The sequence below is a fragment of the Petromyzon marinus genome, chromosome 17 (assembly GCF_048934315.1).
Source record: "Petromyzon marinus isolate PM22_M1 ecotype Great Lakes invasive population chromosome 17, UKy_Petmar_22M1.pri1.0, whole genome shotgun sequence".
In the NCBI taxonomy this organism is placed as follows: Eukaryota; Metazoa; Chordata; class Hyperoartia; order Petromyzontiformes; family Petromyzontidae; genus Petromyzon; species Petromyzon marinus.
Window position 1 is genome coordinate 16,081,108 of NC_133683.1, and position 17,454 is coordinate 16,098,561.

At 53.5% G+C, this 17,454-nt stretch overlaps 1 protein-coding gene across 1 annotated transcript in view; it reads right to left on the reverse strand.

The window, feature by feature from the left end:
- Nucleotides 1–517: 517 nt before the first annotated feature.
- LOC116943261 (glucagon-like peptide 1 receptor) overlaps nt 518–17,454 on the reverse strand; it is a 71,738-nt gene continuing 54,801 nt past the window's right edge. Inside the window, exons 11-13 of the mRNA XM_032955969.2 lie at nt 11,159–11,297; nt 5,842–5,883; nt 518–5,364 (exon numbers count right to left, since the gene is read on the reverse strand). Of these exons, the coding sequence (XP_032811860.1) occupies nt 5,206–5,364; nt 5,842–5,883; nt 11,159–11,297 (340 nt within the window). The 3' untranslated portion in view covers nt 518–5,205. The remainder of the gene's footprint in view (nt 5,365–5,841; nt 5,884–11,158; nt 11,298–17,454) is intronic.

A 17,454-nucleotide genomic window follows, 5' to 3' on the forward strand; every position in this document is an offset into this window, starting at 1 on the left:
AAAAGACGATTGACGCATTCATTTACGTCTTGTGCAATTGTTTTTGTGTGTTCTCGTGCCTGTCTCGGTGACTCAGGTCTCACTTGCGTCAGAGGGCATTTTGTTGTGGTTATATCGCTTCGTATTATTTTATTACTATTACCATCCACTTAATTTCGAGAGGAAGCCGCTAACTTTTTGTGGTTGCTGTTCTGCAGTAGAGGGGTCATACTTGCTAAGAATAATTTAATTACAATAATTTGCGCGTAATCTTTTTTCAAACGAGGAGGGGGCCACGACGCCGGCACACAATGGTCTCTCCGCTTTTCGAATGACGCCACGGCATCATTAACGCCCCCCACTCCACTCACTGTTGAAGCGAGCAGATGGCGTTAACAAGGAGATCGTGCAAAAGAGGCCCCCAGGTGGTTATGGGGCCTCGTCAATTGAGCTTCTCAAGGTGGCTATAAATAAATTCGAGAGCCGCTGAGAGATGACACAGACAAACCACTGCTATCTGTACACGGGGCTTTTATTCACGGAATGTGGAATGTACACGTCTCGGCGCGGGGTGGGGGGTTCAAGGGGGGGGTGGGGGATTCAAGGGGGGGTGAGGGATTCAGAGGGGGGGAGGATTCAGGGGGGCCCAAGGCGCCCATAAATAACTTAAGAGGATGCGATGCTTGCACGTGGGAACGCGACTGCAGCTGAGCCGATACAAAGACCTCCACCCACCACACCCTCCCAATACCTCGCAAACACAGAGTGCTGTTGGCCAGCACCTATGGAGGCTGGCGCACGGTGCACGACGGGGTGGTGTGGCCTGCACCACGCCCGGTCACCTTTGCCTTCCCCAGTGCTGATGTTTACACGCCGCATCCAGGTACGCTCACTTTCGAGGCCGAGTCGACCAAGGTGACGGCCAGAACCGGTTCAAAAAGATCGCCACTGATGTTGGGCCGTGGCTGGGAATCGAACTCGTCAGTTCTCAGGGCTCGGAGCGCATCGCTCTTGAACACACACACACGCGCCCGCACACACACACGGGTACATACACAAACGTACGCACACACACGTGCGTGCACACTCAAGTACATAAATTGTCGCCATTCAACGCTACCTGCCGCTGACATCAAATTGGCTCTTGTGGCATTCTGGGTGCACCTTGAGGCCACGTGCAGTGTGGAAGGCTCGCTGGCAGATCATGGGACAGACCCAGGTGTTACGAGTTGACCGAGATGACTGGCAGATGCACCACCTGTGCCACCGAATGTGCCAACTTGCGCGTTTTTTGCTGCATGGCGCTCGGCTCGTTGTTGTGAGCGTTGCTCCTCTGCCCTCCGTTGTTGTTGGAGGGCGACTGCTTCCAACTGCCAAGTAGGGTCCTTCACGAGCCTCCTCTACAAAGGTCGATCTTGACATTGATTGTTACCAGTCATCGGCAATCTTATCGTACTACATAACACCATCGCCACTGAAGCTAGCGCAGATGTTCCTGTAAAAGGCGTTCACATTTCCCAAGCATAAAGAAGAGAGGGCGTGATTGTAGCCGAAAAAAAATTCCACCTGCAATGTTTCTCGAACGACGTGATCGACAACAAATCTGTTAGGTTCCTAGTTTATTTGCTTAACCGGGTGAGAGACCTCGAGAGGCTAGCACAGTCTCATTTCCTAAAGTTAAATGGTTTAGGGGCCTGGTCCCCTCGGCTTGGAGTATAAATCCGCAGAAGCCAAAATCAGCGCTAGCCCTTCCCAGCAGTAGGAGCCTCTTGGATGTGATTGTGAGAGTGGGGGTTTTGTGGGTGAGGATGCGAGGGTGTTAGTTAAATTCATCTTTTCGTGGCTTTCGGCCGCGTCATTACTCAATCAGACCCCATGGGGGTGGGAGCAAAAATACATTCACACATTCACACATGTAAACACAGATACATACAGCAAAGATTTCCCACATGGGCTTAACAGACTGTTGGGACAAGTGGTGCTAGTGAGCGCCTATGATGGCCGGAACGGCACACGAGGGGCTGCTTGTTATCCCCGGTGCTGTTTAGTACACACACATACACGGTACCAGGTACTCATTTAAGGCCGAGTCGACCGAGGGGAGGCCCACCACCGGTTCAGATATTTGCCATTGATTTTGGCCGTGAGCGGCAATCCAACTTATGGCACTGGGTTCGTAGCGCAGTGCGCTAAACACTAAACCACCGCTCCACCCATACATATAATACGCACAAAGGCAAAGATCCCCCGAATAGCCTTTACAGGCTGTTGGGGCAAGTGCTTTAGTGAGCATCTATTAAGGTCGGAACGGCTCAATATCAACACGCACACGTACACTCACAGGCACACGGATATAAACACAGTACACACACTGTATACAAGACAAAGATCCCCCCCTATAGCCTTAAATAGACTGTTGGAGCAAGTGCTGTTAACGTACACATATGCACTCACGTACAATCATTGTACACGTGTTCACACACCCTGAAATACACAACGGTCCGACTGATGTAAATTCTAATTGTGTTCTAGGTGGGCTACACAGAGATAACATGCTGGCTCAAATCAAGCGGACGTCGTACTGACGACGAGAACATCCGAAAAACAAACGTTCCAAATTCAAAAGTTATCTCTCGAGTGAGCCAGTGGTGGCAATTCCACATTCATATGACGAGGGCGAGTCCATCCATAGGACAACCGCTGTTGGCTTCCCCACACAGTGGTAGTACAGTACTCATTTTATTGACCCCCTCCAGAGGAATAATGGGCAGAGTTAATTACCCACAACCGCCCCCCCCCCCCCCGCACTGCTGCTGGGGCGTCTGGCCAGATTTACAAAAATCTGACCCCTAAAAAATATTCCACAGCGCGGAGGCCGATTGGTGCGACTCGCAGGGCGTGGCTCCGAGTCTCTCGATGAACTACAAAGACAAAGATCCCCCGTATAGCCTTAACATACTGTAGAAGAAAGTGCTGTTAGCGAGCACCTATGAAGACCGGAACGGTACACGAGGAGGTGGGCGGCTAGCACCACGCCCGACCGCCTTTGTCTCCCTAGTGGCGATGTTTACACACCGCACCAGGTACTCATTTGAGGCTGAGTCGACCTAGGGGAGACCCGGGACCTGTTCAGATAATCGTCACTGCTGTTGGCCGTGAGCGGGAATCGAACCCGTGTCGCCAGGTTCATAGCGCAGCGCGCTAACCGCTACACTATCGCTCCCCACTATGAACCACACACACACATGCGCACACAATCGAATATTGAAATAGCCACACGCGCGCGCGCAAACACGTTAACGCTCGCGTACACGCAAACATATACGCGTGTATAGCTTCGACAACTGCCGTTCACTCAGTGGCGATGACGTCGCCACGGCGCTTGTGCCAGGCTAGGTGCACTTTGAGGCCACGTGAAGTGTCGAAGGCTCGCCGGCAGGAGGTCACGGAACAGACCCAGGTGCCATGGGTTGACCGACTTAGTTGACTGGCAGATGCACCAACTGTGTTCCCCACTGTGCCAACTTGCTGCGTTTTAGGCGCCCCGCGCTCTGCTCGTTTGTTGTGAGCATCGCTCCTCTGCTCTCCGCTGTTGCGGGGGGGGAGGCGACTGCCTTCAACTCTCCATCTGCGTCCTTTCGCGAGCCTCCTCCACAGAGGATAGCTAATCCTGTATACCTACACGCGCACGCACAGCCGTATGTTCACGGTTATGTACGTGTGTTAGCAACCACGCACACAAGCACATATGTTCACATATGTACCTAGACACAAAGATCCATCGCAGAGCTTATGTAAATTGCGCAGACAGTTAGGGAGCATTTATTAAGGTTGGAACGAGCAAGAGGGAGTGCCGTGCCTTGGACCCCTCGCGGCCGCATCTGTCTCCCCAGTCAGCGTCATGCCCTTTAAGGCTGAATCGAGGAGGTCCAGAACCGTTAGAGAACCGGTTCGGGTATTTACCCTCCACCGATATTCACCGTGGCCGGGAATCAAACTCAGCTGGGTTACCTGGTTTGTAGCGCAATGCGCTAACTACCGCGCCACCGCTCCCTCCCTCCCTCTACCACACACGCACATATATAGAGACGAAGACGACCCGTATAGCCTTTATAGACTGTTGGGGCAAGTGCTGTTAGCGATAACCTATTAAGGAAGCCGGCACGGCACACGAGGGCGTGGGTGGCCAGCACCACGCCCGGCCGCCTTTGTCTCCCCAGTGACGATGTTTACACATCCCATCTGGTACTAATTTAAGGCTGAGCAGACATAGGAGATGACCAGGACCGCTTCAGATTATTGTCACTGGTGTTGGCCGTGAGCGAGAATAGAACTCGGGTCGCCGGAGTGCAGTGCGTTCACCGCTGTACAAAGACAAAGATCCCCCGTATAGCCTCGGAAGACTTTGGGGTAAGTGCCGCTGTATTATCGCTCCACACACACGCGCATACACACAGCAGCCCCCCCCACCCACCCATTCGCAACATGCCACTGAGTGGCGGCGACGTCACAAAGCACTTGTGCCAGACTGGGTGCACTTTGAGTCCACTTCCTGGACACATTTTTACACGCAACCACAATCACAACACAACAAGAGTTGGTCTCTGACCCCATGACCCACAACGTCCTTTGACTCTGACGCCCTTGTCTTGACCGCTCCCGGGTCTCCGTACAGGGGCCCTGGGGGTGACAGAGACTGGGGTCTTGGTGGGGGAAGGGGGGGTTGGAGGCCCCACGATAAGTCCTGGGGGTCACGGGCCCCCCCATGGGAGACGGGTGAGTGGGGTGGGTGGGGGAGGCAAGAGGGTCCCAGGGGACACAGCGACCCTCAGGCCAACCAGCCGTGGGGCCCACCCCTTCACGGGGGGGGGGGGGGGTGACGCAGGGGGCCGTGCAGTCAACCTCGCGGGGTCCCCGTGTCACCTTGGGTCTCCGTGCCAGGCTAAGCGAACCCCGCGGTGACCCCGTGCCTGGGTGCCCAGCGGGGTATCCGCGCCGGGTAGGGGAGCTCCGTACCAGGCTAGGTGACTCCCCCCTTCCATACCTGCCCTCAATTTCCTACACCAGCTCGGGCGAATTGTTTTAGCCACGCACTGTTTTCATGCCAGACTAGCTCCCCTTTTTTGCCCGGTGGGGAGAGGGGGGGGGGTGGTGGGGTCGCCGCGTGCCAGGCTAGGTATCATCCCCGCCGGTGACCCCTGCCGCGCGTGCCAGGCAAGGTGCGCCTCAGAGCTCGGCGCTGTCGGAGCCCAGGCGCCGGTCGGTGCTGGCGGCCGACAGGAGCGTGGAGTGCATCGGCTTGAGGGCCGCGGGGCCGTCCCGGGCCCCCCCGGCCCCCCGCTCCAAGCGCCACCGCTCCCACGTCTTGCGCAGCTCCGCCTGCACCTGCGGATGGGGGGGGGGGGTGGTCGCGAGAACATCGTCATCGTTCGCTGATGAGGACACCGGATGACGAAACCGGTCCAGCGTTGGCTTGCGACGAATCAATTGTTAGAGCAAGGCCGACGACTCTGCATGCTGACGAGACAGGTGCCGAGCGGGCTTGTGTTGAACCGATGGGTCAAGCGAGCCTGACCCTGCTCATGAGGCACCGAATGGCGACGTCCTGGATCGCCAACCACCGGCTAAGTTTCTCACCGAATATTCTCCGGGCCACTGACACACTGGGAGAAGGTCCCCCACAGTAGCCATAGCGGGGGAGACAAGTATACTGGATGTGGTGTGCCTGGTGCATGCATATTTTCTGGATCGCCAACCCAGATGAGAGCCGACTGAAATTAATGCATGTTCACCAACCAATCAGGAGAGGTGCTCGCTTGCTTGGGCTTTTGCAATATTGAGTACTAATTAGACTGTACATACCTCACTGTTGATGAAGCAGTAGAGGATGGCCACCAGGAGGCCCTGTACACACCGCACCCATCACACACACCGCACCCATCACACACACCGCATCGATCAGGCACACCGCACCGATCAGGTACACCACACCGATCACACACACTGCACCGATCAGGCACACCGCATCAATCAGGCACACCGCACCGATCAGGCACACCGCACCGATCAGGTACACCACACCGATCAGGCACACCGCACCGATCAGGCACACCGCACCATATCAGACACACCGCAGGAAATAACGCGCACGGCACCAAAATATGTACACCACGGGTACTCGTTTTACGGCTGAGTCGACCTAGCGGAGGCCCAGGACCGATTCATAGATCACTCGCTAATGATATTGGCCGTGGCAAGGAATCATCTCAGGTGTTCGCATGCGTAGCATAGTGCGCTAACCACGAAGCCCAAAGGGAAGGGAATGTTTGTATGTATGTATGTTGAACTTCTTTTGTACCGTATGTAGCCAACCGCGCTAATGCGTGAACCCACGGTGAGTCCTCCAGTCCAGCGACAATGGCACGCGTAACGGCCTTTGTATAGGCAGGGCCACATCATCCTCATCATCATCATCACGTGCAAGGAACTATCCACTGCTGGCTATATTGTCGGGCGGCCTACACTGGCCAAGCGGAAAGTGGCGGGGCCGCACCAGGGAATGGCAAAGCGTGGGCGACAGTGCTCCACCAGAGAGCGTCAGATTCAAGCCGGGCCACAGAATGTCAAAGGGAGAAAGACTCTCAGCCGCTGCCTGCAATCCTGGTGAAAGGGAGGTGGGGGTGGAGGGGGGGGAGGAATTTATTTTTGAAAAAGTAATCAAGGCCGTGCAAGACTTTGGTTTGTGGAGGAATGGCAAGTGCTGCGTGTCGCACGGGAAGTTGACACCATGGGTCACGGGGTCATTTTCATACAAATAACACAAGCTCAGCATTGTCCCTGCCTCAAACGCGGTCGTCATTTCAGCGAGGGGAGATTTTTGTTGCTAGGTTTTGTTTTGACCGAATGTGTTCCAACGCAAATGGCCCCAGGGCATTTCATATTCCGCGTTCGAGACTGCGGTGGGCGCGTGTGGCGTGACCGAGTGCCGTAGGTGTGTAGCCGTCGCAGTCGTAGCCAGAGGTATTCCGGATGTGGTGTGCGGGGTGATGAAGTCTTTTTCTGGTCACCGAAATGTATCCCTGAGTTGGGTATTAGGTTATCGAGGGAACTTTGCCTTTGTATATGGCATGTATGAGTGTGTGTGTGTATGTACATGAGTGTATGTAAGTGTGTGTGTGTATGTGTGTATGTACATGAGTGTATGTAAGAGAGTGTGTGTATGTGTGTATGTACATGAGTGTATGTAAGAGTGTGTGTGTGTATGTACATGAGTGTATGTAAGTGTGTGTGTATGTACATGAGTCTATGTAAGAGAGTGTGTGTATGTGTGTATGTACATGAGTGTATGTAAGAGTGTGTGTATGTGTGTATGTACATGAGTGTATGTAAGAATGCGTGTGTATGTACATGAGTGTATGTAAAAGTGTATGTGTGTATGTACATGAGTGTATGTAAGAGTGTGTGTATGTGTGTATGTACATGAGTGTATGTAAGAGTGTGTATGTGCGTATGTACATGAGTGTATGTAAGAGAGTGTGTGTATGTGTGTATGTACATGAGTGTATGTAAGAGTGTGTGTATGTGTATATGTACATGAGTGTATGTAAGAGTGTGTGTATGTGTGTATGTACATGAGTGTATGTAAGAGAGTGTGTGTATATGTGTATGTGAACATCTGCTGGACTACATAGTGACGGACCAGCGAATGCGAGCCCATGTCCTTGACACCAGGACCTACCGTGGAGCTGATCTGCCCTCTGACCATCGACTAGTCATCTGTAAGATGCGCCTGCCATTCTTCCACTCTGGTGGTGGGTGTACACCCAGGACCCCATTCCAACCTAAAGTGGCCTGGTCTCAGTTATCTGATGAAAGTTGCAAGCGAGAATTTCATCATCGCTTGCGGCTGGGATTGGCATCGTCCCCGACTCCTCCTGATGTCGAGGGTAAATGGGCGAGGTTTAGGACTGTGACTCATGCAGCTGCAATGGCTGCTTTGGGTACGCGGTCCAGACCTCCCCAGACACCCTGGATGACTGAGGAGTTGTTCAGGATGGTTGAGAAAAAGCGACAGGCCCACTGTCATCGGCTACAGAATCCCACGTCAGAGAATGAGGAGGCTTACCGCAGCCTTCGCTCGGAGGTTCGGAGAGCCGTGAGGCGCTGCAAGGATGGGTGGTGGTCGCGGGTTGCTGAGGAGATGGAGTCTGCCTCAGTGGCCCGTGATCACAAATCTCTATTTAACTCCATCAAAAAAGTAACCTGCAGCGCCACACCTATTACCATCATTAGGGGAAAAAACGGTGATCCAATTTCCGACCCCCAGGAACAGGTTCGCAGATTTGCTGAGCATTTCTGTGAGGTCCTGGGGGAGGGAAAATCCCTCAGCCAGGAAAACATCGTGGCACAAAGTGAGGATGACCCTGCTGAGGCTGCGGTGCCTCAAATATTGGATGAAGTCACCCCCTGTGAGTGGCTGGCTGAGGTGCCATCTGCTGAGGAAGTATTGAAGGCGATCCGGAGTCTGAGACCAGGAAAGGCAGCGGGCAGAGATGATCTCCCAAGCGAAATGCTGAGGGAGGGTGGCGTTTGTGCACAGACTGCCCTATATGACATCATAACAACAGTCTGGACCACTGGACGGGTTCCGCAGGATTGGAAGGATGCCCTGGTGGTCCCCCTTTTTAAGAAGGGGGACCGCACAGACTGTAACAACTACAGGGGCATCTCACTCCTCAGTGTGCCGGGAAAGGTCCTGGCAAGGATTATTCAGCATCGCCTTGCCAGGCACGCTGAGGAGAGGCTTGCGGAGCCCCAATGCGGTTTCAGGAAAGGGCGGTCCTGCACAGATGCCATATTTTCTGTCCGTCTGCTACAGCAGAGGTGTAGGGAATTCCAACAAGACCTACATCTCTGCTTTATTGACCTGGTCAAGGCCTATGATACCATCAGTAGGCCTGGGCTCTGGGTCGTTCTTCGTGCTTTTGGAGTACCTGACCCTCTGCTCACGATCATTAAGGACCTTCATGATGGTGAGCGGGCCCGGGTAAAACTACGTGGCCGGGAGTCAGAGCCATTCCCTGTACACCTTGGGGTGCGACAGGGATGTCCTCTGGCTCCCACATTATTTAACATCTATTTTGACCACGTAGTTCGTGAAGCCTTCAATAGCTGTACCGGGGGAATCTCCATATGGTACAGATATAATGGGAGGTTAATCGATGCCCGGGTGCGGTCAAGGGATGGCTCCCTATTGCTCAACCACGTTATGTATGCTGATGACTTGGTAATAGCTGCTCAGTCAGAGGAGGAGTTGGAGACGCTGCTGCTGAGACTGGAGCGTGCCACTAAGAGGTGGGGCCTTACCATCAGCCCCACCAAAACTAAGCACCTGCCTGGGTATTTTGTACCATCGGACACTCCACCCCCACAACTCCCAATCGGTGATGGGGCAGTTGTGGAGAGAGTGGAGAGTTTCCCATACCTGGGCAGTGTGCTTATGACTGGCTCCAGTTTAACAGCAGAGGTCTCACTCCGAATCAGTCGAGCGGCAATATCTTTTCATCGGTTGCGTAACGCTGTGTGGAAGCTACCTGGTCTGTCGCTCCGCACTAAGCTTCAGGTCTTCTCGGCCACGGTCATTCCCTCCCTTCTCTATGCTTGCGAAACGTGGACCCCCCTAATGGAACATCTTCGCCGGTTAGAAACATTTAGGCTGGCCTGCCTACGATCCATCCTGGGTTTAACCAGACTGGATTGTGTGAGGAGCTCACAAATCCTTGAAAGATCTGGGCAGGGTCCCATCGGTGAGCTCCTCCGGCAGGCAAGGCTGCGATGGCTGGGTCATGTAGCCCGCATGCCCAGCCACCGCATGCCGAAACAGCTTTTGTTTGGCCGGATTGAGGGGGCTAAGCGGGCGCGGCACGGGCTAGAGAAGAGATGGAGTGATGTGGTACAGGAGGACGTGGAGCTGAGTGGACTTGCCGATGACTGGTACCAGCGGTGTCAAGATCGGCCTCTGTGGAGGAGGCTCGTGAAGGATGCTACTGGGCAGTTGGAGGCAGTCGCCCTCCAACAACAACGGAGGGCGGAGGAGCGACGCTCACAACAGCGAGCGGAGCGCCGGGTGGCTAAAGCACAGCAGGTTGGCACAGTAGGGGGCACAGGTGGTGCATCAGCCAGTCATCTCAGTCAGTCGACCCGTGGCACCTGGGTCTGCCCCGTGACCTCCTGCCAGCGGGCGTTCGACACTTCACGTGGCCTCAGGGTGCACATAGCCTGGCACAAGCGTCGTGGTGACGTCACCGCCACTTAGTGGCGAATGGCGGTTGTTGTGTTGTGTTGTTGTGTATGTAAGAGTGTGTGTATATATGTGGGGAGCTGTTGTGTAGCGGTTAGCTTACTAGGTTCGATTCCCGCTCATGGTCAATACCAGTGACGATTATCTGAGCTAGCCCTGGACCTCCCATAGGTCGATTCAGCCTCAATCGAGTACCTGGTGCGGTGTGTAAACATCGCCACAGGGGAGACAAAGACGGTCGGGCGTGGTGTTGGCCACCCACCCCCTCGTGTTCCGTGCCGGCCTTCATGGGTGCTCACTAACAGCACTTGCCCCAACAGTCTGATGAGGCTACACGGGGGATCTTTGTCTTTGTATATATTTGAGTGTAGAACTTCTTTGGCACCGTACGTAGCCAGCCCTGCTAATAGGAGGTGCCGGGGGAAGTCCGCTACGAAAACAGGAGGCTGTAAAGCATTGTGCATATTTAGAATGAGTCTCAGGTGCCGCCACGGTGCAGGTGTCTCAGGGATCATTAGAGTGGGGGAGGATCAAAGGGGGTAGAGGGGTGGGGGTAGAGGTAGAGGGGAGGGGGTAGAGGGGTGGGGGTAGAGGGGTGGGGGTAGAGGGGTGGGGGTAGAGGGGTGGGGGTAGAGGGGTGGGGGTAGAGGGGTGGGGGTAGAGGGGTGGGGGTAGAGGGGAGGGGGTAGAGGGGAGGGGGTAGAGGGGAGGGGGTAGAGGGGTGGGGTTAGAGGGGTGGGGTGACACTGACACGCAGCCACACTGACGAACAGCGACGCTGCCTCGCAGTGTGACACTGAAACACAGTGACACTGACACACACACACGGACTATGACACCGACACACACGCGGACTGTGACACTACTGCGAGCGGGCACCTGGAAGGATGTGACGGAGAGCTCGAAGAAGAGCTTCACGTGGCGCAGCGTGCCCTGCGCATTCTCGTCCGTGACGAAGGCGAAGATCACCTCGTGCGCGCCCAGCAGCGGGATCAGCGTCAGCGTCGACTTGGCGAGCCTGGGAGCAATGGCACAGCGTGTGCCACTCACAGTGTGACACTCACAGTGTGACACTCACAGTGTGCCACTCACAGTGTGACACTCACAGTGTGACACGCACAGTGTGCCACTCACAGTGTGACACGCACAGTGTGACACTCACAGTGTGAGACAGTGTGACACACACAGTGTGACACTCACAGTGTGACACACACAGTGTGACACAGTGTGACACACACAGTGTGACACTCACAGTGTGACACACACAGTGTGACACTGTGTGACACTCACAATGTGACACTCACAGTGTGACACTCACAGTGTGACATTGTGTGACACTCACAGTGTGACACTCACAGTGTGACGACAACAACAACCGCCATTCGCCACTAAGTGGTGGTGACGTCACCACGACGCTTGTGCCAGGCTATGTGCACGCTGAGGCCACGTGAAGTGTCGAACGCCCGCTGGCAGGAGGTCACGGGGCAGACCCAGGTGCCACGGGTCGACTGACTGAGATGACTGGCTGATGCACCACCTGTGCCCCCTACTGTGCCAATCTGCTGTGCTTTAGCCACCCGGCGCTCCGCTCGTTGTTGTGAGCGTCGCTCCTCCGCCCTCCGTTGTTGTTGGAGGGCGACTACCTCTAACTGCCCAGTAGCGTCCTTCACGAGCCTCCTCCACAGAGGCCGATCTTGACACCGCTGGTACCAATCATCGGCAAGTCCACTCAGCTCCACGTCCTCCTGTACCACATCACTCCATCTCTTCTCTAGCCCGTGCCGCGCCCGCTTAGCCCCTTCAATCCGGCCGAACAAAAGCTGTTTCGGCATGCGGTGGCTGGGCATGCGGGCTACATGACACAGCCATCGCAGCCTTCCCCGCCGGAGGAGCTCACCGATGGGACCCTGCCCAGATCTTTCAAGGATTTGTGAGCTCCTCACACAATCCAGTCTGGTTAAACCCAGGATGGATCGTAGGCAGGCCAGCCTAAATGTTTCTAACCGGCGAAGATGTTCCATTAGGGGGGTCCACGTTTCGCAAGCGTAGAGAAGGGAGGGAATGACCGTGGCCGAGAAGACCTGAAGCTTAGTGCGGAGCGACAGACCAGGTAGCTTCCACACAGCGTTACGCAACCGATGAAAAGATATTGCCGCTCGACTGATTCGGAGTTAGACCTCTGCTGTTAAACTGGAGCCAGTCATAAGCACACTGCCCAGGTATGGGAAACTCTCCACTCTCTCCACAACTGCCCCATCACCGATTGGGAGTTGTGGGGGGTGGAGTGTCCGATGGCACAAAATACCCAGGCAGGTGCTTAGTTTTGGTGGGGCTGATGGTAAGGCCCCATCTCTTAGTGGCACGCTCCAGTCTCAGCAGCAGCGTCTCCAACTCCTCCTCTGAATGAGCAGCTATTACCAAATCATCAGCATACGTAACGTGGTTGAGCAATAGGGAGCCATCCCTTGACCGCACCGGGGCATCGATCAGCCTCCCATTATATCTGTACCATATGGAGATTCCCCCGGTACAGCTATTGAAGGCTTCACGAACTACGTGGTCAAAATAGATGTTAAATAATGTGGGAGCCAGAGGACATCCCTGTCGCACCCCAAGGTGTACAGGGAATGGCTCTGACTCGCGGCCACGTAGTTTTACCCGGGCCCGCTCACCATCATGAAGGTCCTTAATGATCGTGAGCAGAGGGTCAGGTACTCCAAAAGCACGAAGAACAACCCAGAGCCCAGGCCTACTGATGGTATCATAGGCCTTGACCAGGTCAATAAAGCAGAGATGTAGGTCTTGTTGGAATTCCCTGCACCTCTGCTGTAGCAGACGGACAGAAAATATGGCATCTGTGCAGGACCGCCCTTTCCTGAAACCGCACAGTGTGACACTCACAGTGTGACACACACAGTGTGACACTCACAGTGTGACACTCACAGTGTGACACACTGTGTGACACACACAGTGTGACACACACAGTGTGACACTCACAGTGTGACACACTGTGTGACACACACAGTGTGTGACACTGTGATACTCACAGTGTGACACTCACAGTGTGACACTGTGTGACACTGTGTGACACTCACAGTGTGACACACACAGTGTGACACTGTGTGACACTCACAGTGTGCCACTCACAGTGTGACACACACAGTGTGACACTCACAGTCTAACACACACAGTGTGACACTGTGTGACACTCACAGTGTGACACACACAGTGTGACACTGTGTGACACTCAAAGTGTGACACTCACAGTGTGACACTCACAGTGTGACACAGTGTGACACACACAGTGTGACACACACAGTGTGACACTCACAGTGTGACACACTGTGTGACACACACAGTGTGTGACACTGTGATACTCACAGTGTGACACTCACAGTGTGACACTGTGTGACACTGTGTGACACTCACAGTGTGACACACACAGTGTGACACTGTGTGACACTCACAGTGTGCCACTCACAGTGTGACACACACAGTGTGACACTCACAGTCTAACACACACAGTGTGACACTGTGTGACACTCACAGTGTGACACACACAGTGTGACACTGTGTGACACTCAAAGTGTGACACTCACAGTGGGACACTCAGTGTGACACACACAGTGTGACACTGTGTGACACTCACAGTGTGACACTCACAGTGTGACACACAGTGTGACACTGGGTGACACTCATAGTGTGACACTCACAGTGTGACACTGGGTGACACTCACAGTGTGACATTGGGTGTGTGACACTCACAGTGTGACACTCACAGTGTGACACTCACAGTGTGACACTGGGTGACACTCACAGTGTGACACTCACAGTGTGACACTCACAGTGTGGCACTGGGTGACACTCACAGTGTGACATTGGGTGTGTGACACTCACAGTGTGACACTCACAGTGTGACACTGGGTGACACTCACAGTGTGACACTCACAGTGTGACATTGACGCAATGTCGTGGGCGGAAGTGAGGGAGGGTAGGGATTGGAGCCATGGAGGGGTGGCAGTGAAGGTGTTGGGATGTTCCAGGGGTGACAGGGATGGGAGGGAGGTGATGGGGGTGATGGAAGCGAGGTGATGGGTGTGAAGCGAGGGGTGATGGGAGGAGGGTGATGGGGGATTTGGTGATGGGGGAGAGGTGACGGGGTGATGGAAGGGAGGTGATGGAGATGATGGTTGTGATGGGGGTGATGGAAGGGAGGTGATGGGTGTGATGGGAAGGAGGTGATGGGGTTATAGGGTGATTGATTAATGCGCCTCGGCCTGGGAGACTGCGTGGGAGAGCGTCTGAAACTGCGGGTTGCAGGGGGGGATGGTTGAGGGGGGGGTGGTTGAGGGGGGGGGATGGTTGAGGGGGGGGGTGGTTGAGGGGGGGTTGAGGGGGGACGGTGGTTGAGGGGGGGGTTGAGGGGGGGGGAATGGTTAATGGGGGGGGTGGTTGAGGGGGGGGGTGGTTGATGGGGGGGGGTGGTTGAGGGGGGGGGGTGGTTGAGGGGGTGGTTGAGGGGGGGTGGTTGAGGGGGGGGGGTGGTTGAGGGGGGGGGTGGTTGAGGGGGGGGGAGTGGTTGATGGAGGGGTGGTTGAGAGAGGTCCTCCGTTGGTTCCTAATGAGGCGCGGGTATAATGGGAGCGGGGAGCGCTCACCTCTCATCACCTCTCATTCGTCATCGCGTCCAGCTCAGCGCATTTCATTCCCCCCCCTCCACTCTCCCAGCTGTCAATCCCTCTACGTAATTCATCTCTCTCATCCACTATCACTCTCAGAGCGCTATTAATGAATGGCTAGGAGCTGTGGATGAGTCACTGGGCTACAGGTGATGTGAATGATGTACTTGCTATGAATGAATGAGCTACAGGTGCTATGAATGATATACGTGCTATGAATGAATGAGCTACATGAGATATGACTGCTGTACGTGCTTTGAATGAATGAGCTACAGGTGCTATGAATGATATACGTGCTATGAATGAATGAGCTACATGAGATATGACTGCTGTACGTGCTATGAATGAATGAGCTACAGGTGTTATGAATTATATACGTGCTATGAATGAATGAGCTACATGAAATATGACTGCTGTACGTGCTATGAATGAATGAGCTACATGAGATATGACTGCTGTACGTGCTATGAATGAATGAGCTACAGAATAAATGTGCTACATGTGATATGACTGCTGTACGTGCTATTAATGAGCTACAGGAGCTATGAATGAGTTACAGGTGCTATGAATGAGCTACAGGTGCTATGAATGAGCTACAGGTGCTATGAATGAGCTACAGAAGCTATGAATGAGTTACAGGAGCTATGAATGAGCTAGAGGAGCTATGAATGAACTACAGGTGCTATGAATGAGCTACAGGTGCTATGAATGAGCTATGTGCTATGAATAAGCTACAGGAGCTATGAATGAGTTACAGGAGCTACGAATGAGTTACAGTAGCTATGAATAAGCTGCAGGAGCTATGAATGAGTTACAGGAGCTATGAATGGGCTACGTGAGCTATGAATGAGTTACAGGAGCTGTGAATGAGCTACGTGAGCTATGAATGAGCTACAGGAGCTATGAATGAGCTACAGGTGCGATGAATGAGTTACAGGAGCTATGAATGAGCTACAGGATCTTTGAATTAGCTACAGGTGCTATGAATGAGCTAAAGGAGCTATGAATGAGCGACAGGTGCTATGAATGAGCTACAGGAGCTATGAATTAGTTACAGGAGCTATGAATGAGTTACAGGAGCTATGAATGAGTTACAGGAGCTATGAATGAGCTACAGGAGCTATGAATTAGTTACAGGAGCTATGAATGAGTTACAGGAGCTATGAATGAGCTACAGGTGCTATGAATGAGTTACAGGTGCTATGAATGAGCTACAGGTGCTATGAATGAGTTACAGGAGCTATGAATGAGTTACAGGAGCTATGAATAAGTTACAGGAGCTATGAATGAGTTACAGGATTAATGAGTTACAGGAGCTATGAATGAGCTACATGAGCTATGAATGAGCTACATGAGCTATGAATGAGTTACAGGAGCTATGAATGAGTTACAGGAGCTATGAAGAGCTACAGGTGCTATGAATGAGCTACAGGTGGCATGAGTTAGCTACAAGAGCTATGAATGAGCTAGAGGAGCTATGAATGAGCTACAGGTGCTATGAATGAGCTACAGGTGCCATGAATGTGCTACAGGTGCTATCAATGAGCTACAGGAGCTATGATTGAGCTACAGGTGCTATGAATGAGCTACACGTGCTATGAATGAGCTACAGGAGCTATGAAGAGCTACAGGACCTATGCATGAGCTACAGGAGATATGAATGAGCTAGAGGAGCTATGAATGAGCTACAGGTGCTATGAATGAGCTACAGGAGCTATGAAGAGCTACAGGAGCTATGAATGAGCTACAGGAGATATGAATGAGCTACAGGAGCTATGAATGAGCTACTTGAGCTATGAATGAGCTACAGGTGCCATGAGTGAGCTACAGGAGCTATGAATGAGCTACAAGTGCCATGAATGCGCTACAGGAGCTATGAATGAGCTACAGGTGCCATGAGTGAGCTACAGGAGCTATGAAGAGCTACAGGAGCTATGAATGAGCTACAGGTGCCATGAGTGAGCTACAGGAGCTATGAATGAGCTACAAGTGCCATGAATGCGCTACAGGAGCTATGAATGAACTACAGGAGCTATGAATGAGCTACAGGAGCTATGAAGAGCTACAGGAGCTATGAATGAGCTACAGGTGCCATGAGTGAGCTACAGGAGCTATGAATGAGTTACAAGTGCTATGAATCAGCTAGAGGAGCTATGAATGAGCTACAGGTGCCATGAATGAGCTACAGGAGCTATGAATGAGCTACAGGTGCCATGAGTGAGCTACAGGAGCTATGAATGAGTTACAAGTGCTATGAATGAGCTACAGCTGCTATGACTGCTGTAGATGCTAACAATGCTGTTCGCGCTATCAATGAAAGACTGCTCCGGGTGCTCTGAAGCTTCGCGTGCTGTGCTCGCTGAAATCGCTGTGGCTCTGTGGCGATGTCGCTGCCGAGCGAAGGCCGACGGCTCGCGTCCCGGGGGGTGGGGGAGGGGTTAGAAGGGGGTGAAGGGGGGAGGGGGGTGAAGGGGGGAGGGGGTGAAGGGAGGAGGG